Source organism: Lissotriton vulgaris, unplaced genomic scaffold, assembly GCF_964263255.1.
Source record: "Lissotriton vulgaris unplaced genomic scaffold, aLisVul1.2 SCAFFOLD_911, whole genome shotgun sequence".
In the NCBI taxonomy this organism is placed as follows: domain Eukaryota; kingdom Metazoa; phylum Chordata; class Amphibia; order Caudata; family Salamandridae; genus Lissotriton; species Lissotriton vulgaris.
The window spans coordinates 521,467-547,061 of record NW_028247209.1 but is presented as its reverse complement, the minus strand read 5'-3'; the positions used below and the strand labels follow the sequence as shown (position 1 = coordinate 547,061).

General features: G+C 45.0%; 1 protein-coding gene across 1 annotated transcript in view; it reads right to left on the bottom strand.

Moving 5' to 3' along the window:
- Positions 1 to 25,595, bottom strand: part of SORL1 (sortilin related receptor 1) — a 607,546-nt gene that overhangs the window by 73,881 nt on the left and 508,070 nt on the right. The window contains exons 30-31 of the mRNA XM_086949665.1: positions 7,226 to 7,345; positions 2,053 to 2,217 (exon numbers count right to left, since the gene is read on the bottom strand). Coding sequence (XP_086805791.1) covers positions 2,053 to 2,217; positions 7,226 to 7,345 — 285 coding nt within the window. The remainder of the gene's footprint in view (positions 1 to 2,052; positions 2,218 to 7,225; positions 7,346 to 25,595) is intronic.

Here is a 25,595-nt window from a genome sequence, read left to right as displayed (position 1 = left end):
TTTTTTTTTTAGAATACCTTACCATTCTCCAATGAGCCCTCAAAGAGGCACTGAAGGCACAGCTGTGCAAAGAAGCCAGTGACCCCCTAAGTAGACTGTCCAGATCCCCCTTTAAAGTGGTCTTGGTGACACATTAGCATATTACACCTTGTGAGGTGGCGTTTTTCCTAAATAATGACTTTAACCGCATCGCGGCGGCGGTTATTTTTCCGCTGTGCGGCTTTTTTCGAAAAGCCGCGTTAGATGACGAGCTCAGCTCGTCATCCGCACACGACCACCGTGGCTGATGACGAGCTGAGCTCGTCATCAACAGCGAAGGGGTTAATATATTTAAAAGGGGACCCGGCAAACAGTAAAATTCTCAGGAAAAATACAATGCAGGAAGAAAGCTAAACAATAACACCCTGTCAAGGACCTGTATGATGCACCTGCCAAAAGACCATAGCAGCCAGCGCCAGTGTGAAAAATTTACCTGAATAAAACAAGGCCTGAAATCTACCAATTTTAGGATTCCTATGAAGAATCGGATTACGACTCACAGACACTATTGGACGCATTTGCTGTCCTAAAAAGACAGAGGCCCGAAGCCTCCCATCCCTTCCAAACCGAGGTCTGGAAACGATTAAGTAACTGCTGTTGCCCAATAGAAATGTAATTTGATCTAAGGTTACATTTAGGAAAGCGAGCCTATGTAAGGTAAACTTTAGGGAAAGAAGCCTCTTTAAACCCTTAAAAGTAGTTTCAACATAAAGGAACCAACTTTAATTTATGTGCGTGTTAATTATGACACAAGCAGCACAATCCCTCCAACATTAATACAAATGATATCGCTTTGTTTATAGGATTCTGGTAGGTTTTTAGGTCGAGTCTAGAGCCAACGCTCATGCACTGCTTTGCAAGACTTGTAGTGGAGTAGGGAAAAGAAGCCACGCCCACACTCTGCCCATATTTGCCATTGCCTTGTGCCATTGTCGGTCTTAAATGCTGGCTTGTTGGTTTCTCCTTAGTACCGCCTCCTCTTCATATGTCACCTCCCATGGGGACTGGCCCTTTTACTTCAGTTGTTACACAGTACCTGTTATTTAGTCTTTAAGCACAATTTTCTCTATCCAGTTTCTCTTGCTGCAGGTACGACGTGCTTTGGAGCCTTCTTTACAATGCCACCCTCCCTCCAGCGGTCCGTGCCTTCTCTACCCCCAGCCCTCTCTCCAGTCCGTGCCTTATCTCCCCGCCCCCCCCCGCCCACTCTCACCTCCGGTTGTCCGTGATGCCTACCATTTGCAATGAAATAGGCCTCGCATTTACGTGCGTTTGAGCTAAAAGCATTGTAAATGACAATGCCTTTTATTTAGATTTCTGTTTTTAAAACATAAATAAAACGCATTGTCATTTACAATGCCAATAGCTTAAACTCGCGTAAATGTGAGACCTATTGCATTGTAAATGCTTTTTTTTAGTAACACTGGTAACAACTGTAATATTGATACTGATAGATGTTAAATTATTAAATATTAAGCATCTGCGCTGCTCAAGAGAGGGCCTGTGCACTATGAGTAAGACATTGATGGACAAAGGGCCTGATTTAGATCTTGGAGGACACGTTACTCCATCACAACAGTGACATGTATTCCATTTGCTGAAATATAAATCTGATGCTATCCTATGGGATTTATATTTCAGCGGATGGGATTTCCGTCACTGTTTTGACGGAGTAACCCATTTGCTGAGATCTTTATCTCCTAGCTGGGAGCAGAAGCTTTGATTATTAAAATGAGTTAGCCTACGTCTGTTGTTGGAATAGGAATGCAAACTGAACTGAAACATATTCAGAAAGAGTAAAAGGACATGGGAAAGCTCTAATTTTTTCGAACCTAGAATTTAAAACACATTGGGAGCACCCAAATTATTCCACACTGCCACTTACAATTACGTTTCGTTATGCACAGATTTACAGCAATAAAAGAAATTCAAAACCCAGTGAAAATTGTTGAGATGGTCAAAGCAGACATTCCTCTTTGTAGATAAAATTCATGGAACTTAAACACTGCTCACCAAGTCTTCATTTGGAAAGTCATAAGGAGATTCCCATTTGATGACTGCTGAAGTTTTGGAAACCTGCACTGAATGCAAGTGACGAGGTGGTAACCGATTATCAGGAATCATCTTCAATCCAACATATTCGGAAGGTGGGCCTTCATATGGAGCAACCACCCGGACCTTAAGGAACATTTAAACAAAACAAGTTAAATCCTTGTAAAACATGGATAAATACAGATAATGCATTAGGACACAAATTAAATATTCCCAGGCGTCCGGACGTGGACAGGACCCACGAGTAGGAATCCATACCTTGCAGTGGTTCACTCCCGCCAGTGCACGGGTGAATCCGGACGTCCAGGGTGAGGCCTGTCCTCATTCCCTTCTAGGTTTTTGCCGGAAGGAAGATTTTACCTGCACCCTTTTCTCCCTTTCTGGATGACTTTTCTATCCATGACATAGGGATGGGACTCCTTAGGACACTCTTTTTGACCGTCTCTGACACTTCAGAGTAGATTAGGATTCTTGTTCTTCCTGTCCTGATGAAATGCTGCTCATCCATTAGGAGAATCAAGGCATGAAACATGTCGACTTATTGACCCACTTTCACTTCTCACCCCACATATAGGTCTGCTGCAGGTTTAATTTCCCTTGCCAGCCACGACTCACTGAGTTAGCTTTTCACCATACTATCAGTGCCCAGCAAATAAAGGTTCTTAGGACACCCATAGCTTTTTTTAACACACTTTTGGCACCCACTCTACGCTTGCCCCACTACCTCATTGTCAAGGGCCTCCTGGCTAACAGCACAGAAGACCTCCGGCAAAGAGCCCCCCTGCGGAGTCCGTCGGGCATTGCAGCCCCGGGTCAACGAGGAGCTGCCCTATGATGAAGAATGACACCTCTCGGGTGTGTGAGGGACCTTGCTCCTTATTGGGGCTCCCCCTTCCCCTTCTTCCTTCTCTTACCTGGAACCCCGTTCCCCTTTGACCATCTTAATCATCTCCATAGGAACTGTACACCTTTCGATTCATGTAAAAAAATGGATAAATACAGATAATGTATTTGGGGACAAATTAAATATTAATTTATTATGTAGCAAGATCTCATACAACATGCCAATACAAGCAAACTAAAGGCCCGTGGTAGGGAATATTATACCTTGCTTTACAAGAGGCACGTTTATGGCTTATTCTATAATCCAGATGGTTTGCAACAGTGCAGATTTCGCCAGTAGGTAGTTATAGTTAGAACCTACTTTCCATTGGAAAAGTGTCTTTTTCTTTTGCTATCTACTTTGGCACCATTTGACGAACCTTCACAACATTTTAAAACCTATTATGCCTCTCAATTCAGCTGCAATATGGCCATTTTTGGGGTGATTCGTCAAGTGGGGGCCGAGAAAAAGGAGGGATTCCCAGTTTGCGTTTTCCCAATGCAATTTTCCATAGGAATTTTACACACAACTACAGCCTGAACAGATGAACCAAATTACACCAAATTTGGCAGAAAGCCAGATCTTGGTCCAGAAAGAATACGTTTTCTAATTTGGAGCAAATCCATTCAGTAGTTTTGCAGTTATTAAATCAAAAAGATTTATGTATATCTAGGGACAAAATGAGATCCGATTGGCTGCTAGAACTTCAATATTTCGAATAGAGAGTGTTGGCAGCCATTTTGGGAATTTGGCTCGGCCAAGTCCCAAGAAAAAACATTAAAAAAAATAAATAAGACTAGGGCTAGAGTAGGAATACCCTGACCCCTTATGCCTAGGGGCGGGGTCTCACAGGGATCCCAACTGGGGCGTAACTTTTTAGAAAAAATGTTCATAGCAAATGGAGCATACATAAATCCGTGGAAAAATAACAACATTTTAAAAAGCGTGTGCCTCACAAGTGAGAGGGAGAGGTGTGATGCAGCGGCTAGATAGGCTGACTTTGGAGTTAAGGGGTTCACGGCTCGATCCTCGGCAGTAGCTCAGCTCAGCATCATGTGACTCTGGGCAACAGCTCACTTAATCTCCCCAATGGACCTAGCGCCTTGAAACCCTTAAGGGGGGTAATATGTTTGCGCTTTACAAAAAGGAATTAATTAATATTGATGGGGTCCTCAAGGCCTAACATGGCCCAGGGAGGAGGACACTGTGCCTACTCCCCTAAAAATGTGACTTGGCCAGAAGGATGGGGTTCATGGGACAGAAAAATGAATATGTGTATAAATTCACTGAAAAAAAATAAGGTTAAAAGGAAGGTTTAGATAGGAAATAGAATTTTTTTGAAAATCGAAATTCAGTGAAAAAAACAAAGGTTAGAGAGATGTTATAGTTAGGCTCATATTTACATGTACAACAACATAGAAATTCAGTAGTTATAGTTACCTGAGCTAACTATAACCTATGCCCCTGCAATGCACTGTTTATGATCTCACATACTACATCACTCATGACATAGGTATGTGAGTGTCTGCGTGGGTCTGTGAGTAGGTGTGTGAATATGTGTGTGGGTCTGTGGCTGGGTGTGTGAGTACCTATGTTGATCTTTGATTGGCTTTCTGAGTGCCTGCATGGGGATGTGAGTGCATGCATGGTCTGTACGTGGGTGTGTCAATGCCTGCATAGGTCTGTGAGTAGGTGTGTCAATGCCTGCTTAGGTCTGTGAGTAGGTGTGTCTGTGACTGGGTGTGTGAGTGTGTGGCTCTGTGAGTGGGTGTATGATGGGTGTATGAGTGTCTGCATGGGTGTAAGAGTGCCTGCATGGGTGTAAGAGTGTCTGCATGGGTGTAAGAGTGCCTGCATGGGTGTAAGAGTGCCTGCATGTGTGTAAGAGTGCCTGCATGGGTGTAAGAGTGCCTGCATGGGTGTAAGAGTGCCTGCATGGGTGTAAGAGTGCCTGCATGGGTGTAAGAGTGCCTGCACATGTGTGTTAGTGCCTTTGTAGGCCTGTGAGTGGGTGTGAGAGTGCCTGCATGGCTATGTAATTGGGTGTGTGTCTGTCTGGGCGAGTCTGTAAATGGGTGTGTGAACACCTGTGTGGGTGTCTGAAAGTGTTTTTTTCTTTCAAAGTGCATCAAGTACGCATATTTACATGAAGGGCCGTGCTGAGCCTCGTTGGGGAGCCGCAGATTCACAAAGTAGGAAAAACCCGCTATACCTCAATTTCGCACCCAACATAGGTCCCTCCTTCACTCCTCTGACCTACCAATGGGGTGACCCATGACCCCTTTAACCACATCGATGCTGCGGCTATTCCGCCGCAGCGCTAAAAGGGCGGGGCGGCCGCACGGCCGTCGCATGCTGGTGACAGAACCGCTCCGTCACCAGCCGCGGTTGGGCTGTGCTCGTGACGGAGCGGTTCCGTCATGGCCCCGCCCGCCTAAGAGAACGCGCCGCGCAGGCGCGAAATCAGCGCCGCGCAGGAGCGGCGGCCGGGCCACGATGGAACCGTTCCGTCATCAGCACAGCCCAACCGCAGCTGATGACGGAGCGGTTCCGTCATCAGCATCGAAGTAGTTAATCATTTTACAGAAACGTTATTAGTCCCCATGGCTGCTCCCTAATACTTAAAATGGTGGCTACAACCTTCCGTTCAAGTTGTGGTCAGCTAATCATGGCGTTGCTGGTGGCGCGTGATGTTGCAGATCCACTGCCGCAGAACCGCAGAGGATTGGTGTTCCTAAATATACAATTGTGTTACTCCTTTAGTAACTCTGCATCTACTTAATGATTTACACCAAATCACAAAAAGGGCTCTTTCTGGACAAAGAGCTACCTCTCCGCCAAATTTGGTGTAATTCCGTTGAGTAGTTCGGCCTATAGTCGTGTTCAAAATCCCTATGGGAAATTGCACAGGAAAATCACACTTTTGGACCCCCTCCCCCTTTTTCCCTCGGTCCTAGCATGGACAGATTACTCCAAAACGTTCCATGTAGAACTAGACATACTGTGCCACTTTGTTTGGAACATGTCATGAAGATTCGTCAAACGGCACCAAAGTTATAAGGAAGTCAAAAAAAGATTTTCTATGGAAATTAGGTAAAACTATAACTACCACTGATGACTGCTAGTAGGACGGTGGGTGGTGGTGTGTGTGTGTGCCTGTGTGTCGTTTATGCTTGTGCTCTATGGGAACAGGCTAAGTTTGGAAGCATGTCTATGAGACAATGTGAAGAGACTCCCCACCCCCTGCTCTCTGAAGCAAATAAAGCAATTTTACATTAGGGTAACTTTATCAGACTTTAACAACCTGCAACGACTTTGGCTACAGGGCTCACAGTTTTGTGACCACTTAGTAGGAGAGGGCAAACAGAGTACATTCATGTTTGCCCTACATTATAGAAAACATACATATAGTTTCACGCTTCAATATGGAGAGATCCAAGGGCTGGATTATGTAGCAGGTGCATTGTCCCACTTTGCACCATGGTGCACCTTTACCTGGGTGTGCCAGCCATATACCGAGATAGTGATGTGTCTTATGGTATATGCGCTGTCCCCAGTGCAGCTGTAAACACGTACCTGCCCTGGCACCTGTGCAATAGTGAAAGGCCGATTTGCTGTTTGATGCCACTAGTCCAACTGTCAATCTGCTTGCATTTGAAAGGTAAGCAGAGATCTACTGCAGTTGGGTGCTGCAAGTAACAACACCTGCCTGCTGAAGAATGTCTTGCGGGGCCCTGCCGCACACTACCCCCTTTTAAGGGGTGCTTTCAGAAGGCACACTAATTGACAACACTCTTTTATGCAAGACACCCAATGCACCTCCTCACTGCTCTTTTCTGTGTGTGGCATTTTCTGTAGAATAGCACAGAAGCAGCAGCAAAGTGTTTCCTCATTTGCAATAGGCTGTGCTCCATGCAAATGCAGGATTGCCCCCTTTAGTTGCACTGGCACAAATGTAGCACAGACACCATCTTTAAAACAGAGGGACTACACAAAAATTTGCATCCTGTTCTGTAATACCAAAATGCCCTAGGGGTGCAGCCAGCAGGTTCACATGGTGGTTGTGGGACCGGGGAACACAGCGTAATACAGCTCATGGACGTCTGCTATTCGGCTTATAATTGCTACCAGTTTATATCCAATAATAACACCAACTTTTTAAAAGAACGCAGCACCAGTATTCTTGTGAAAAGGCTTGCCCAAAAAAATAATGCTCCATCAAACACTGCTTTATTATTGCAATCTCCTCACCAAAAATAAATACTGTTCATCCCTGTTCACGTTGATTGTAATATTATGAAGATTTGTGGTTACGTTGCTTGGGTTTCTGTGTAGATCCAGAAATGAGGTGGCATAGCAAACTGCATAAACCTACAAAAAAGCACATTCATTTTATTAAAGCTAGTTTTTCCAATATTAGAATCTATACGAAATACAAATATATTAGCATATCATACACTAAAAACATCATTTATAAGCAGTTAATAGGATGAATATATATTTTTCTTTATTTACTTGGTTACGAGCCAAGAATAACATCCAGAACCCTAGCCTATAAAATGTAGGCCTGGGAGGTGAACTCCGGTCCGTTCGTGGAGTTTTCCGTACTACGCCAAGCACATGGAGTTCTGCAAAGGGGAGCAGCGGTTTTTCCTCACTCCACACCTCCCAGGGAGATTTCGCAACATGGGTTGTCACGGATGGTCGTGACCGCTCACGTTGAGAAAATCCACTTACAGTGCAAAAAGAAGAAGCGTCCTCTTGTGGTGCGACTGGTGTCATTCGTGTTGATTTTCCAGTGTGGGACAAATACCGAGTGCTAAAAAATCAGTGCGAATCGTGCGAGTTAACGCACTCCACTGCTTGCGGAACTCCGCATCGCACTGAGTTTTTCGGTCACTTCGCGGAGTTCTGCATACCGGAATTCTGCCCAGGCCAAATTAAATGTGTTAATAACAAAAACAAATTATTTTGACGCTCAGTTGACATTTCAAGCCCGACCTACTGTACATTTTCTCAGAACGGTAAAAAACACAAAAACTGATAAAGCCAAAAGAACTGGTGTTCATATGGTGCACAGATTGGGCATGCACACTCCTTACAAACATCAAGGTGATTGTATTAAAAGGTTAATACAAACACCTGAGAAACCGAAGCTACAGAAACAAAACTGATCTTTATTTTTCGTGTCATCCAATTATCATCTGATTTATTAGTACCTAGCCCCTAATGTGGGTTAATTGGTCAACCTCCTAGCAAAGTGAAAATATTTACAGGACCTTTTGCTTTTTAACCCCATCTACTGGTGACGCAAACAAAATATTTGTCAACTAGAGGATAATTCTCCTCTCCTTTCAATTTTTGAGGCAAACTCATTTACGCTACACGGAGGGTCAAGTGCTATAAGGCTATGACTGTTCAAATCTGAGCCCAGGAACCACCGCCTAGGACTCCTGAAAATTTTCTTCGTTTTGCGATAGTTTTTACGACACTGTAAACCATTCCACATTGTTCTCCCCATGCAAATTGCTCTAGGTTTTAAAGTAGAATTTGGAGCAGTTACTCCACAACGGAAAGCAATCTGCATGAAACTGGCGATTTGTGATCGGGCTCACACACAGTTTGCGCACAATGCACAAGTTACTACTTGTGTAACGATATATCTTTAAGAGAGATTGGTTAATGATAGATTCCTTAACTTAGAATATCCCCAGGCGTCAGACTGGATTCGGAAAGTTTTACTAGCAGTACCTCTGCGTGTCAGGTGGCGTCCTGCGGCTCCGCGTCTGTCGCTTGCGTCGTATGTGTCGAGATGACATCACAAAGTCTACTTAGGCTCCACCCATGCGAGCTGACGTCAGTTCTGTACACGACTTTCCGCATCAGGAATGCAGAGCCATGCAAGACACTGACCACTGGTGCATTGAAACTAGGGCCTTGAAAGGGATGACCTTAACCCTAGTAATCAGTTCGCAGAACGGGGAGGATGGGAGGGGCGGTAAGGAATCTATCACTAACTAATGTCTCTTACAGATATATCGTTACACAAGTAGTAACTTGTGCATCTGAAAGAGACATGTTAGTGATGCATTCCTTACCTTAGAATAGATACCCCCGCAATACCAACCCAGGTGGTGGATCTGCCAACAAGATTACACCAGGAAGTCACGGAGAACAGAATGGCTAAAGAAGCCGTCTCTCCGGACTTGACGGTCAAGGCAGTAATGCTTGGTAAACGTGTGCAGCGAGGCTCACATAGCTGCCTGACAAATGTCCTGCAAGGGAATGTGGCGTCCCAAGGCAGTAGTGGCTGCAGTCGCCCTGGTAGTATGGGCATGCAGCCCCACAGTAGGCTCCTTCTTAGCCAATAAGTAACAAGCTTTGATTCACAGAACGACCCACCGAGAGATGGTCCGTTTGTAAACGGCCCAACCTTTTTTTGAGCCCACGTAGCCAACAAAGAGCTGGTCATCCACCGGGAACTGTTGTGTGTGCTTCAGATAGAACGAGAGCGCATGTTTTGGGTCCAGACGGTGGAGCCTTTCTTCTTCTTTTGAAAGATGCGGAGGCGGAAAGAAGGTGGGCAAAGTGATGGTCTGTCCGATGTGGAAGGGCGTGACAACCTTTGACAAGACAGGACGGGTCCTTAAAACCACCTTGTCCGGATGAACAGAAAGGAAAGGAGATTTGGAAAAAAGAGTCTGGAGCTCACTCACTCTTCTGGCAGAGGTGATAGCTACCAGGAAAGCCATCTTGAAAGTGAGAAGACGCAAAGGACAGTTATTAAGGGGCTTGAAGGGAGCGCGCATCAGATATGTCAAGACAAGGTTTAAATCCCATTGAGGCATTATGAACGGCACAGAAGGAAACATCTGTGTAATGCCTTAAAGAAAACCTTTAACAACCGGGAACTTACAAAGAGAAGGCTGATCTGGAAGCCGTAGAAAGGTGGAGATGGCCGAAAGATAACCTTTGATAGTGCCCAGAGCAGAGCCCTGCTGGGACATGGATAGAAGGAACAGCAGGACCTCAGAACAAGGGGCACAAAGGGGATCCACAGCCTTTGCTGTGCACCATGCCACAAATTTGTTCCACCTGCAGGCGTATACCGTCTTAGTGGAGGGATGCCTGGCTGCCAGAATGACATCACTGACTTCAGGAGGAAGATCGAAAGCTGTCAACTGTTGCTGTTCAATCTCCACGCATGGAGGTGGAGGCTGGACAGGTTCGGGTGGAGAATGGTCCCCTGCTGCTGTGACAGAAGATCCTCCCGAAGAGGCAGTAGGATCAGGGGATCGATCGCCATGTTGAGTAGCTCGAGATACCAGTATCTTCGTGCCCAATTCGGAGCCACAGGGATGACTTGGGCCCGGTCGCGCTTGATCTCATTCAGCACCCTGGGCAGAAGTGGTATAGGCAGAAAGGCGTACAACAGACCGCAGCTCCACTCTCGATGAAAGGCGTCCCCGAGTGAGTGCCGCCTTGGAAATTCCAACGTGCAGAATTGATGACATTGCGATTTCTCTTCAGTGGCGAATAGATCTAACCAAGGATCTCCCCACTGCAGAAAGAGACACAGAGCCTCCTGACAAAGGGTCCAGGACCCCACCCCGCCCTGCTTGTTGCAATACCACATAGCGGTTGTGTTGTCCGTGAACACCTGCACCACACTTCCCCGGACAGAGGGAAGGAATGCCTTCAGTGCAAGCCGGATCGCACGAAGTTCCAAAAGTTTGATATGGAGCCAGGACTCCGCCGGAGACCAGAGACCTCTGATCTCCGCCTCTCCCAAGTGGCCTCCCCATCCCAGGAGGGACGCATCCGTCACCACTGTGTGCTCCGGTTGGGGAGGGGAGAGGGATCTGCCATTGACCCAATCGCGATTCGTGAGCCACCACTGCAAGTGTTGTACAGTGCCCTCCGAGATCTGGACGTGATAGGACAGGCTGCCCTGATGCTGCGCCCACTGGAACTTCAGGTCCCACTACAGAGCCCTCATATGCCATCTGGCATGTTGCCCTAGAAGGCCATCAGGCCCAGGAGCCGGATGATCATCCTGACTGTAGCTGGGATAGAGGCTGAAAGATCGGAATCATAGCCTGAATATCCGGACTCGCTGCTCGGGAGGTTAAACCTCAAACCGCCGCTCGGGAGGATAAACCTGAAGCCGCGTCAAATCCATAATTCTTTTGCTCACCATGCCACCCCAGTTTAGGCATGGCCATATGCAAATCAGTCTTGACCCTGTGGCTCAAGGGAACAGTCCAGCCCGAACTGCCAAGCCAGGTCCTCCTTGGGCATGGTGAGCAAAAGAATGATGCATTTAACCCAGATCTCTTGACTGTTTTGATTTGTTCTGCAAACCCCGAAACCAGTCCCAGGATGCTTGTTTCCGGTCCAGGGAGGACCTGGCTTGGTAGTTCGGCTGGACTGTTCCCATGAGGCACAGGGTCAAGACTGATTTGCATATGGCCAGGTCTAAACTGGGGTGGAATAGTGAGCAAAAAAATGATGGATTTAACCCAGATAGCTTGACTAGGGGTGAATGTTTTGATTTGTTCTGCATTCTGTCCATCAATTGTGTGTCTTTTCCCTTGGCCAAGAGGGCCATAACTTCCTGCTGAAGAAGTGCAAATTGATCCCCCAACATGCGGTGGAACAGAGGTGGCAAGGCCGGGGAAGTAGACTCGAAGGGGCGGGAATAGCACCTCCTGATGAGTTGCAGCACTCACTTGTTGGAAGTGACAGAATGCCAATGGAGAAGGTGATGACGAATCCTGCCACCCACCGGCTTGGGGTACGACCTGAAGCTCAGACTAGGAAGGCTTCGAGGTTGACGTCGCGGGGGCGAAGGTGGACTGACCCTCACGCCAGCCCTCGGAGCCAGCCCGGCGGCCTCCATGCCCTTGGGTACGCTGAGTTTGGTTCTGCGCAGACTTTTGACTGAACGAACAGGCAGGGGTGCCTCTGCTGTGGCCATGAAAGGAATGAAAAGCAGACGTGGCCGGGTGCGTGGCAGAAAGTCCCAAGAACTTGGCCATAGCTCGAGAGTCCTTAAAACGCTCCAGTGCAGTGTCGGCTTTATCGCCAAACAGGCAATTGCCGTCAAAAGGCATGTCCATGAGCGAGCTCTGGACGTCCAGGGAAAATCCGGTGGACCTCAACCAGGCGTGGAGACGGATGGCCACGGTCGTGAAAACTGCCCTACCGAGAGAGTCCTCGTTATCCAAGCCACAACGAATGGCGAACCTAGCCGCGTCCTTACCCTCAGCCTCAGCCACAGCCTAAGACAGCACAGTCTGGACTTCCTCCAAGCAACACCTCAGCAACGGTATCCCACAGCGCGTTGGAAATAAGGCCCAAAAGGCACAGGGTGTTCACTGACGGTGTTCCTTATCCGGCAGAGCCTTGGGAAAAGCACTCTGGGACGTCGAAGCTTGAATGACCAGACTCGCAGGTGTGGAATGGGTGGTAAGAAATACTGCGGTCACCCGGCGCCGGGCGATGGCGCCTGGCGACGTTCTTATCAACAGGGGCCCCTGTGGCTGGCCACGACCAAGTGCCCAACAACTAAGGGCTTCATTAAAGGGCAGCAGTGGCACCGATGAAGTGGACACCGACTGAAGCACCTAAGTGAGGAGATTAGTCTTAAAGGTCACCGTGGGGAGCTCGAGGTTAAGGGCCTCAGCTGTCCAACGGAGCACCACCGTATAAGAGACACCATCCTCCATAGTGGGCGGGCGGGGGAGAGGCTAACCCCGGATCAGAGGAGACGTCAAGGCCGGCGGCCTCCTCCAAATCGTCCACCTAGTCCTGCTCAGAATCACACTGACAAGCAAGAGGGTCCTCGGACCCGTCCCAATCATCCTCCACCAGCGGTATCCACTGCAGCGCCGGCAGCATGGGACCTCTTGGCGCCGGAGCCAGGGGCGCAGGATCCTGCGGCGCCGGGGCTGGAGCCACTGTCCGCGCCGGGGCTGGATCCGCCAGAGGAGCTGACGGATCAGCAGGATCCTGACACGGGACCGCTGGGCCCGAAGGCGCACCGGCAGGAGCCCAAGGCCTAAACAGGCGGTCCAATCCAGCAAGAAATTCTTGCATTTGTTCGGGAGTCGCCGACGGATCCGGGTAAGGTGGGTAGGTCGCAGGACTCCCAGGCTCCAAAACCCAGGCTCCAAAACCGAACGGTGCGGGGACGAATGCCAAACCTCAAACAACTTCCGGCGGTGCTCCCTCAAGGCTTTCGGGACCATAGCCCTACAGTCCAGACAGGACCGGTAGTCATGGTCGCGCTCCAGGCGGTAGAGACTGACATCGTGAGGGTGCTCCACCGACATATTGCGACGGCAGGTCCTGCAGGACTTGAAACCAGGCATCCCTACTCGCACCAGAGAAACCAACACGAGACAAAAGTCTCAAAAAGATGGTAATAAAATGACTGAGGTACGTGCTCTAACCGGATCTGCACTGACTGGCGCGGAAAAATAAATAACAGAACTGACGTCAGCGCGCATGGGTGGCGCCTAAGTAGTCTCTGCGACATCAGCTCTGCGCATACGACGCCAGCGAAGGACGCGGAGCCACAGGACGCCACCTACTGACGCGCAGGGGTACTTCTAGTAAAACTTTCGGAATTCCAGTCTGACGCCTGGGGATATTCTAAGGTAAGGAATCTATCACTAACGTGTCTCTTTCTGATTCCAAAGTTAAGTTGCCACTCAGAATCATAGAAGTGGCTGAATATGCTATGAGGAGGATTTCACTCACTTTGCATTGCTTTTGACCTCATTTATTCATTTACGATAGGTACTTCCATGCTTCTCCTTATCATGAAGCCTGGCTTGCTATCACCCACAACCTTGGAGTAGTGTAACTCCCCACTCTATGTCAGCAATGAGAATATTTCTGAGCAGCAGTAAATGTACTTGGATTTGCAGATAAGTTTCAAGTTTCAAGTTTCAAGTTTTTTATTTTTATGATAACGGAACTCTGTCGAGATCCACATAACAGTTTAGCAATAAAGTAAAAAAAGAAAAGAAACAATTTTCAATACATATTTAAATAGAAATGTCAATACAGTGTTAAAAAACATTTAAAGAAGGAAAACAATTTAAAGCAAAACATTTCGTTAGGAGGATTAAACATAGCTACAATGAAATCATAAGCAGTAAAAATACCCAGCTGAAAACACAGAGGTTTTACCCATTTTCGTCTGTGTACCATAAGGGCTGGGCAAACAAAAACTACATGGTATAAATCCTGGGGATAGAGTTTACAGAGGTCACAGATATCTGTACCACCATGCCATTTAGACAATAAACAATTCAATGGGAGTAAATCATATCTTAACAGTAAGATAAATCGCCTAACTGCATGAGGAAGATTCCAACCTAAATATGGTTGACATTTTTTAATTTCACAAGAGTTACCGAGGGTGAACATTCCTCTCTTAAACTTTCGGATCGTACTATCAGCTCTAAAACTCAACTCCCAAGATGAGGTTTTTAAAGATAATTTTAATTGGGGAGTTGATAGTGTAAAAAGACTTTGTTCATCAATCTGTAATAGAGAAATTGCCTGTCTGAAGTTTTTTACTATAGAGGAGTAAACATTATAGGAACCCAGCAGTTCTTTTTTTATTTGAAACCTCAGGGTGCCAGGTTTTCCTTCAGCAATATAAAAAACCCATCTCACAACACTCGCCACTGCCTGGGACCGTGCACTACGTAGACCAAACTCTTGTCGCAACGATGACGTAGAGCTTGCAGTATTTACAGAGGCTAGATTACGAAGAATTCTTCCCTCAATAGAATCCAGGAATTTCCAGCATGCCATGTCCACTATTTCTAGTCCGAAGATTAGAGATGCGGGGATTTTTGCCTGATAGACTTCGAGCAATATAGAAAAATGCCTCCGACCTGTCGCTTTGTATAAGGAGATAAGACTCCTCCCTTGAGCGAGAGCTTTCCTACCATTCTTCTCTGTATGGGTTTTTTCTGAGAGATTACTCGTGACGATCTTCCCAAGGAAGGGGTAGGATTTAACTACTTCTAATCTTTCCCCCCCGACAGACCAGAAATAATCGCTGTATTTAGGTTTTCTCCTTCCACAGAAGCACATTATTTTACTTTTTGAGGTGTTAATTTTTAAAAAGTGGGCCACGGAGTAGGAGTACAGACTTTTTAAACGATTATTCAGACCCTTTGGGGTGAGGTCTAGAATTATAATATCGTCAGCATACATTAAGCATGCGATGGATAATCCCCCTAATACAGGGGCAATACCATTACTCGTGGCTAACATGGCTTTAGGTAAATCCGCAATGTATAAGGAAAATAACAGTGGGGCCAGGAGGCAGCCCTGTTTAAGCCCATTATTGGTAGATATTATCCTGGAGAGTCCTCTATCACCACCCATTAAAACTCTGCACCAGGTGTCTGTATGGAGTTCAATAACTAGTTTCAATAGGCTCGGGGGCATTCCTAATTTTATTAGCTTACTCCAAAGCAGAGCTCTTTCCACCTTGTCAAAGGCCGTAGAGAAGTCAATAAATGCTCCATAAAGACCTCCTCTACGGACTGTGACATATTTTTCAATTAAAATTTGAAGAGCAGTAGAGTTATCTAAGGTACCGTGGTGTTTTCTAAATCCGGTCTGCTCTAGTGGAAGAATTGCAGACATGGTCACCCAGTCATTTATAGAATTCAATAGACACTTGGTGAAAACCTTGCCTATAGCGTCTAGGAGAGCTATTTGTCTATAATTTTCAGGAGAATCCCTGGCGCCCTTTTTGTAGATAGGAATTAGCAAGCTCCCTTTCCAAGAATGTGGAACAATGCCATTATTATAACAGGCTTTAAAGACGGGGTATAGAATTTTTCCCCATAAGGCACTATGAGTTTTCAATACAGAAATTGGAATTTCATCTGGGCCGAGGGCACCGGACGAGCGGAGAGCTTTAATTGCAGTTTCAATTTCTAATTCGGAAGGAGGATCATAAGGACATAAATCTTCCTGCAATTTATTGCGATCAAACTCCTCGCCATTACTACTATATAGACCCTGAACAAAATGTACCCAAGTCTGCTCATTTATTGATATCGGAGAGGGTCTGGCTCTCACCCCACAACCCTCCCCAATTAGTGACCAAAAGGTCTTAGTCCGACCATTCTTGGCGGCTTCCCGTAATTTACACCAAAGAGCGTCTTCCTTCTGACGTTTTAATCTGACCTTCAGCCTGTTTCTTCTCCTCTTCAAGAGTGAAATTCTTTGTCTACGGTCTGGAGAGGGAGAAAGGTATTGGGCCCTTACCAGCTTATTTATTTCCTTATTTAAATTAAGGAGATCAGAGGGAATTTTATGCATTACCTTAGCTGTTAGTTGCTTTTGAGCTTTTAATTTTAAAATTTGTAAAAATGACGTAAAGCAGTCTAGTTCTCTGCCTTCCCATAAAGCTAAATTATCTACTGTATATTCCAGTAAGTTGGACAGATTTTTAATAGTCCCGGGGTTCCAATAGCACTTCCTGCTTTTAGTATTAAAGTTCAATAAATCATCCCCAATTTTCCAGTGATTTTTGGGAGATGATACATTCAACTTCAGCATCAAGACATTATGATCACTAAGATCGGTGGCTAACACTACCAGGTCCTTCAAAAAATTAAAAAATGTGCTATCGACAATCACATAATCCAAAATTGAACCACCATTTCCTGATTTATGTGTTAAATGAGCAGGACTGTCAGAGGGAAACCTCCCATTGGCTATAATACAGTCTGCTTCGGTTAAGCTCTCTAAGATTAATTTCCCTCTTTTATTTGTTTTAATATTCTTTGGGAATATGGCTTTTGGTATCTGGAACATTTCCTCCTTTGTTTTGTTTCTAAATAACCCTAAAGCTCCATTTGATATTTTTGCATTTAAATCACCCACCAGTATAATGTGTGGAGGGGGACAGGATTCCTGTAGGTTAAGGATGAAGGAGGAAATCGTCTTAATACCACAGTTATATTTTAAATCAGGAGGTAAGTAAGCATTTATTATTATGACCGATTTGTTCGAGCCATCATTCAGGAAATTTATTAATGTGATCGCCTGGAATAATTTATTCGAATCTACAAAGTGGGTATAATTCCATGTTATTTTGTTAGATAGCAAACAAGCTAGCCCACCTTTGGCTCGGCCTCTGATAGAGGGAGTGGCGCTGCTCTCTAGCACATAATAATCTTTCATGACTGGAAAGTGCCCTATTAGCCAGGTTTCCTGCAAGCAGATTATATCTGCATCTAAAGAGTTTAAAAATAACAATTTATCGGAACTCTGGGTTAAACCAGCAACGTTCCATGAAATTATTTTTGAGTTATCGCTAAAGATTAGGATTGACTCCGAATGAAGGACCCGATTTATTCGACAGGATAGAGGGTAACCAACTCCACTCAAAATCAGCATCTTTTACCCTAGTCTGTTTTAACGAGAGTGGATTATTAACTATCACTTGTCGCTTATTTTTTTGTATCCGTATTTTCAACTCTTCATTCTTTACAGGAAGGTTATCCGAAGAACAGGCTTTCAACCCCTGATAGGTTAACAATCCTTTACAGTTTTGGCCGACTAATTTGGCCGGTATGTGAGTATCAACATCAATTCCTCTTATTTGAAATTCTTCTGCCCACTGGAGAATGTGGTTTAATACCAGTTTGGAGTAAAATTTCACACGAGCTATCTTTCCATTATTCGAAGTTATTAGATTTACAACATCTATATCTGCCGAGTGGATTAATTTTAGGCTCTCTATTTCCTGAAAACAATTAACTAATACGGATCTATTTAAAATCAGGTCTGGATCAAAGATGGGAATAAAATCAAGAAAGAGAGTATCTACGTATTCTCTAGTCTTAGGGGCTGTCTTACATGTAATTTCAGGTACAACAACTTGTGAGAAAGGAATAGCCAAAGGATTTAGAATTGCTCTTGAAACTGAATCAGAAGCAGGAGTTAGATTTAAATCATTTACAATAGTACGTTGAACATCAGCGTATTGCTGATTTGTGTGGCTTATTGGTTCTTGTTGTACTACTGAAAGAGTTACCTTTGGACTTGACACTAGTTCATTTGATGAATTAGGATCCGAATCGACCAGATTGGAGTTGTTTATTAGAGAATCTTTAACATTTTCGAAAATAATTTTCCGTTGTCTCTTTTTATAGAATCTACGATTTAGTTTTCTTTTTTTCCCTTTTTGTTTTTTAGATACCTTTATTTCGAATTTATTCTCATCTGAGGGAGGCACTTTATCCACTATGGCCAATGAATTTAGGGTTTCTTTATTTGTTTGGGGGACAAAAATAGGAAAGATAGGAGGTAAGGTATTACTCTCTTTAATCTCCAAAAGCGGAGATGTCTTAATCTCTTGTCCAATAAGAGCGGCACAATTATTTTTAATTAAATTCCCATTCCTTTGGATGGGAGAGTGGATCGGAACTATAAGATCTGTATTAGTCTTACCCGGAAAATCAGACGCAGTAGGCAGGTCAGTTACTATTTTATCCTTTGTTTCATATTGTTGTTCCTCACCTAAATTTTGAGGGGAATTTGATATTTTTGGGTAGATGATATCTTCCAGTCCTGTATGATTACTCAATAGTGCCTTTAGGATCAGAGTTACTGTGTCAAAGACATTATCTGATCCATTTACTAATTTTTCCAAGAGTATTAAGATAGAAGAAATTAGTCGCTCTAGAGTAGATAAGGAATCGGAGATTACATTATTTTCTCGTACATATGAATTATGCCGATCATTATCTTGATTTTGGTCGTGAGAGGGACTAACAAATAGATTCATTTCTGGGGTAGAAAAATCTGATTTATGAGAGGGTGTGCTGCTGTATAGATGCAACATAGGAGTAGCCATAATATCCTGTCTTGGGGTAAGATTCTGAATTAGAACTTTCTGGGACTCAAGATTAATATCAGGAAGGGTGTAGTCCTCTGGAGGAATATGCAGCGGGGATGATGAACCAGGGCATATATTTTGATCATTATTTAAAAAGGGAGAAGGATTATGAGCTATAATTAATAATGGGGAACCTTGATTTACCTCTTTAGTTACCAAGTTTTGGGTTTCTGGAGGGGGAACTATATCTTGTTCTTGATTCTTATAGGTTAACACTTCAGTGTGGGATGGGGCTGTAATATCTGGCGAATTACTAACTATCTTATTCATGCAGAAGTCTTGTACCTGATCTTTAGCACTAATGATAGTATTATCAGAGTTGACTTCTTCTCGATCCGCTTTGTCTTTACCCTTATCCCATAATGAATATAGCTGGCATGTGCTTTTTACTTGTACCGCTGGCCCGTTTCTATTTCGCAAAGGATTAGATTTGGTTTTAGAACAAGCTCTACCAACTAGCACTCGCCCGGATCTTAGTTTCTTGGTAGTCATCTTGTATATAAAAGACGAGGGCAAATGTGGGACACAATACAATCCTATAAATATCAATAATATAAAATTGAACAGTGAAGATGGAAAAAAATGGTTGAAAATGTTACCAGTATTAACCTAAATGAAGGATAAAAGGGATGTGTCCCAGCCCAGCCTCTATCAGTCTCTGTCGGTCACAGTCGGTCCCGCCCTTCTCCCGGGCTTCTCCCGGCGCCCTCCCGCGCGCTCCCGCGCAGCGGGTCTCTTCGACTGCTAATGAACTATTAGAGCTATGGGGGGAGGAGCCGGCAGGGAGAGCGCCCCAGCTGATTGCAATTTGGGGAGGTTGCTGGCGCTCCTGGGACAGGTAGTCCTGCGCCAGCAACAGCTCGCAGCCCTGCTTCTCTCACTTTCCCTCGTTAGAGCTTTCAGTCCGCCTTCCTCGCAGCGGGACCCGCGGAGCGGGTACCGCAAGATGTGGGTTGAGTTGAAATAAAAGGAAACGCTCTGGAGAATGTGGCAGCAACGTCCAAGATAGAGAGGAATCCACTGGAGAGCAGAAGGAAAGAGGCTTATCTGCACTGCTGGAGCGAGGGAGGAGCCGGCAGGGAGAGCGCCCCAGCTGATTGCAATTTGGGGAGGTTGCTGGCGCTCCTGGGACAGGTAGTCCTGCGCCAGCAACAGCTCGCAGCCCTGCTTCTCTCACTTTCCCTCGTTAGAGCTTTCAGTCCGCCTTCCTCGCAGCGGGACCCGCGGAGCGGGTACCGCAAGATGTGGGTTGAGTTGAAATAAAAGGAAACGCTCTGGAGAATGTGGCAGCAACGTCCAAGATAGAGAGGAATCCACTGGAGAGCAGAAGGAAAGAGGCTTATCTGCACTGCTGGAGCGAGGGAGGAGCCGGCAGGGAGAGCGCCCCAGCTGATTGCAATTTGGGGAGGTTGCTGGCGCTCCTGGGACAGGTAGTCCTGCGCCAGCAACAGCTCGCAGCCCTGCTTCTCTCACTTTCCCTCGTTAGAGCTTTCAGTCCGCCTTCCTCGCAGCGGGACCCGCGGAGCGGGTACCGCAAGATGTGGGTTGAGTTGAAATAAAAGGAAACGCTCTGGAGAATGTGGCAGCAACGTCCAAGATAGAGAGGAATCCACTGGAGAGCAGAAGGAAAGAGGCTTATCTGCACTGCTGGAGCGAGGGAGGAGCCGGCAGGGAGAGCGCCCCAGCTGATTGCAATTTGGGGAGGTTGCTGGCGCTCCTGGGACAGGTAGTCCTGCGCCAGCAACAGCTCGCAGCCCTGCTTCTCTCACTTTCCCTCGTTAGAGCTTTCAGTCCGCCTTCCTCGCAGCGGGACCCGCGGAGCGGGTACCGCAAGATGTGGGTTGAGTTGAAATAAAAGGAAACGCTCTGGAGAATGTGGCAGCAACGTCCAAGATAGAGAGGAATCCCAGATAAGATATCAGTCTCAACTGGGTTCACAAAAATAATCATTGGCAATTTTAATTACTTCATCATAGCACCTTTTTAAAGATTGCTTTGGTCTAATAAAAATGTTTTATTTCAACACAGGCTGTACTGATTCTCATCTTAATATATTCCCTTCTTTCTTTCTCGGTCGTTGAATCTAGAGGGCCTGCCTGCCTCAAAATTTAGAAGGTCTCAAGACAAAGTTTCCTGACTAGTTAAGCAAATAGGAGCAAACCTCTAGATGCTCTGAGATATGTGCACTTTCTCTCAATGACTATAGCTGTATTGACTGGTGGCGTCTTTTTTATTGTCTAACTCCTGTTTCCTAGTTTTTTTCCACACAGATGCTTTGAAATCCAAGAACAGTTACTCAATCTGCGGCGAATGTGGATCCTAACTATCAATTGTTTGCTATTTGACCTTTCAGCGTTCTGTTTTATCCTTCAAAGAGAGCATGTTTCAACATCGTATCTCTCATTGTGGGATTTCAGAATTTGGGGCCTAATTACACCCTTGTGACTAGGGTTCAAATAAGTATCTACAGTAAGTTGTACTAACCAATAAAGTAATAAGATAAAACAAGCTCCTTAATTATTTTCAGCTCGAGAACTGAAGGCATAAAACATTTGGAAGACATACTCCATACATGTTAATGCTTCATAGATATTTAGCATAATGCACAAAACAATTCCAGAGGGTGGCCACCTTTTATCCCATTGGTTTGAGTCCTAAGCAACAAAGGTGCATATACTATTCGGTGCTCCTGCAATGTAATACCATGGTTCTGACTTCACTGTTCCGTAGTACAAATGCTTGGTAAACTGCTGGGGGGGGCCTAAAAACCTTACAGAAATTATCTATTATTTTTAACAACTTCAATATTTTCATACCATAAGGATTAACATTTCACAAATGTCCTCATAACAGTTATGTGATTGACCATCATGTGAAAAATGACATACACACGAAAGTAAGTATTCTTGTCTACGTACTTGAAAGGTCCCTAGGTTCCCATGGAAAATGAAGTCACACAGTCACGTAAGTAGCATCCTGGTTTTACTTCGACTCTTGGCTTCAGATCTACTTCATAATTAAAGAGAAGGATATACTGCTACATTGCAGAGGAGGGTGCAAGCACAACGTTCAGTATTATCTTTTGACAGTTGTAGGGGACCAAGTCCATAATTGATCACATTGGCCCAGCCAATCTCATAGTTATTGTAATTTTTTCCATTACACTGATCTGCCAAATGTTAGTCCATGACAAACCCATTGTTGAGAGGTCAGGAATTCTCCATTAATAAACCATTAATAGAGTGCTTGCAAGACCAGTCTAATTCTCATTGAGGATATAATGTATAGATCAACCTCGTCAATATCCACTAGTATAACTAGGATTTGATTTTGAGGTCATTGAATATGTGTAAATCTTTCATAAAAGCCAGGACTTCCTTACAATAACACGTGTAAGTATGATCCCCATCTCATCACATACCCTCCAGCATTGGTCAGACTCACTGAACACTACCTTTAGGCTTACTGGGTGCTATGGTGATATAATATCAATTTATATGCATTCTTTTTCTATCTCATGCAGATTGAGGGCAGTAAAGTTCTTTGCCAGATAATGTCCCACAAACTATCTAGGAACTCGACCTGAATCTCATCTTGCCTTTCTTTAATTTATGTTAGAGTCTGGCATATATTCTCTGCTAGTAATAGGGTTTCTGGTTGGCTACGGTATGCACACCACCCATGCAAAACCCACCACACCATTTAGGGTAAATCTGCTACACACCGAAGATAACATGTGCTCACCCTCTAGTAAATTGGCGCAGAGCAGGCAGACTTATCTACAAAGGCAATGTGTTAAAATGTAGTGCAATGCACACAGCAACACAATGAATACACCACAAAAGAGACTCCATACAGTATTACATGAAAGTAGATTACTACCTTAGTCATAACAGCATAAGATGACCAAAACGACATGAATCAGATAAATACTTTGCAAGTAATGCAGACTTTTAAAGACAATCAAGGGTTTTGCAGTAATATAACCATGATACTCTTTGTTTGGAAGAACACTTTATCATTACCATAAGAATCGCAAAAATATTCCTATGTTACTCATGCACCATAGACTGAGTGTTCTAATTCCCCCTTGCTTGAGTTCCTACAGTAGGTCACACTCAACTAAGAGGGTACGACCCTCGTTCCAGTCTCGTGGCCAAAATCCGCAGGGGAAACAGGTCTAGGTACATTTTAGGTTCACGCAAGTCGGCTGTGGGGCCACGCAGGTCAACGGACCTACATTTTCTGGCCATCCTGCTGCGTATCTACAACCATCTGGGGCTCCCGAACTGCCAATACTTCCTGTGAGCAGAACAGCAAGCTAAATAGTGCAGGTTACCTTCATGGCTCCCTGGGACCCTATCACCCACTGTACCCATTGTGGGGACGTGTCCGACTTGGGGGAATAACAGGTTACAGGAAACCCTCTGAACGACGCTGGGGGGATGATACCTGCACGAATGTCAGTGGGCCGTCGGGTAGAGAACCAGCATCTTCAAATTCCAGCCTTCCCTGGCTATTCACACACAACACTGCTCTGATAGCGGAGCTTGTGTGCCTGGCCCGCCCCTGGTTGCTGGGCAATGCGTTATGGTAGGGCCGTGCTGAGAGGTGTCCCAGCGTCTCTCTATCACAGCTGACTTTCAAATCCACACATGCAGCTTGAGGCAAAAGGGGAAGCGCTGATTCAGGACACCACCTCAGCATTCCATCATTTCTCTCAGTTGGTGCAGCTATTTGCCCTAACACAGCACTTTAGACTGAAGCAAAGTGCATGTTCTCTTAGCACCAATGATCAGAGGCTGTTCTGATCCTTAACACCTTAACTGCTGGACTCATGAACAACAAGAGTTTCATGGCCACAAAGAGATGGCGGTCTGTGCTGATCCTGAGACCTCTTGAACAGAGGGCAAGCCAACAAGTCCATGGTGAACTCTTGGGAGCACAAAAGCAGGTAACAGGCCAGCTCATCCAAATAAGCTGCAACGCGGCAGTACCTCCTGCAGCCAAGCAAACAGCAAAGGAGTTAACAAGAATGGCTGTTTCTCCAGGCAGCACAGCTGTACTCCTAACAATGTGCAGATGTAGAGCTAGCAACGTCTGGTTACAAGTCCCATGCAGTGCTAAAAACATGGGCTCAGAGACCAAATACTTATACTCACAAGTGCCTTTGATGAAGGGGAGACTTCAAAAGAACCCTCACAAAGATCCCTTCAGCACAGCCCTGGCTCCAGACAACCAGTACGGTGTAAATTAGCCCTTTGTGTGAGGGCAGGACTCAACCTATTCAGATATAGTGTGGACCACCTCTCCCTCTCCAGGAAGACTATCCATATTTAGATTAACCGCATGCGTGCGGGCGGAATTCCGCTCGCACGCTGAGATTTTCTAAATCGCATGTTACGTGACGAGCTGGGCTCGTCATCAGCGTGCGAGCGGGCTACGCCATGACGAGCCCAGCTCGTCATCAGCATGCAAGGGGTTAATGCATTTGTATCTCTTGTCGCACCCAGCCCTTCCAATATTGTGGCTAGACAGAATGCACACAATGTAGCTGTCACCTAGCCCAGATGTGTATTGGAGACAGGCTGCAAAGACCAAAGAGTTAAAAGCACTGAGAAATGCCCACTTTCTAAAAGTTCACGTAATGAGGCCTTCAAAGGAAGGGATTCTTTTTTGGAATCAATGTCAGGACAAAATTTAACAAAATAAAAAACTTTAACCCCCAATGGTGACTTAATACAAACAAATGTTAGAAGTGAATTAGTCCATTATTCTACGAGTCACTCATCAAGATGAAATGTATTCAGTTAAGAAAAAAATGATACAAGGGTGTATACTTCAAAAAGATAAACTTTACATAAAAAGTTATATTACAAAAGGGTACAGACTACAATTCACAAAATGACAACAGAACACCACAATAGCACCCAATAGGTTGAAATAACCCTTGGCATGCCTCATGTGCCACTGCTATTACAGATCATCTCCCAGTTTCTGTTATCAAGACAATGTGTCCAACAGCTGCCTTCCCTGACCAATTAAATTAAATATACAAAGTGAATTAGATGTTTTTGTTTCCTAAGGGTCAGATTGTGCAATCATATGGATTTCACTTTAAAGTGAACTTGTGCAAACAAAGTCAACACTTGAGCTCTTTACATTTTGTAGATCCAAAAGCCCTTCATCAGGAAGCGTAAGTTTCACTCGCTAAACTTCCAAATTAATAGAATGAGTGGGTCTCTGTCTCTCAGTAATTCAAAGAGCTGACATGCTTCGGAGCTTTTTAACTAGCATGCCCCAGCTCATCAGCATTACCTCCAGTTATAAACACTAGTCGTGTAATTCTGCTTTAATTAAGCGTCTAACTTCCTGTGACGAAATCTGGAAAGTTAGCTTGTGTAAACCATGTTTTCCATTAGTTCTCCAAATAGCTCCTTATATCTGTTCTTGTTTCGTTATTATGGCAATACATGATGTCCTCTGATGAGCAATGACACAATTGAGTGCACTTTCTTTACCTTGTAGTTAGGTGCAAGGCCTTTCCGTGGTTCCAGATACTTCATGCAATTTGTTCTAGTTATACATTTCACAAACAGATTTATAAAATGATTATTGCAGTTTTAGCAGACATAGTGCACAAAATACTGAGAAATGATGAAGAGGCGT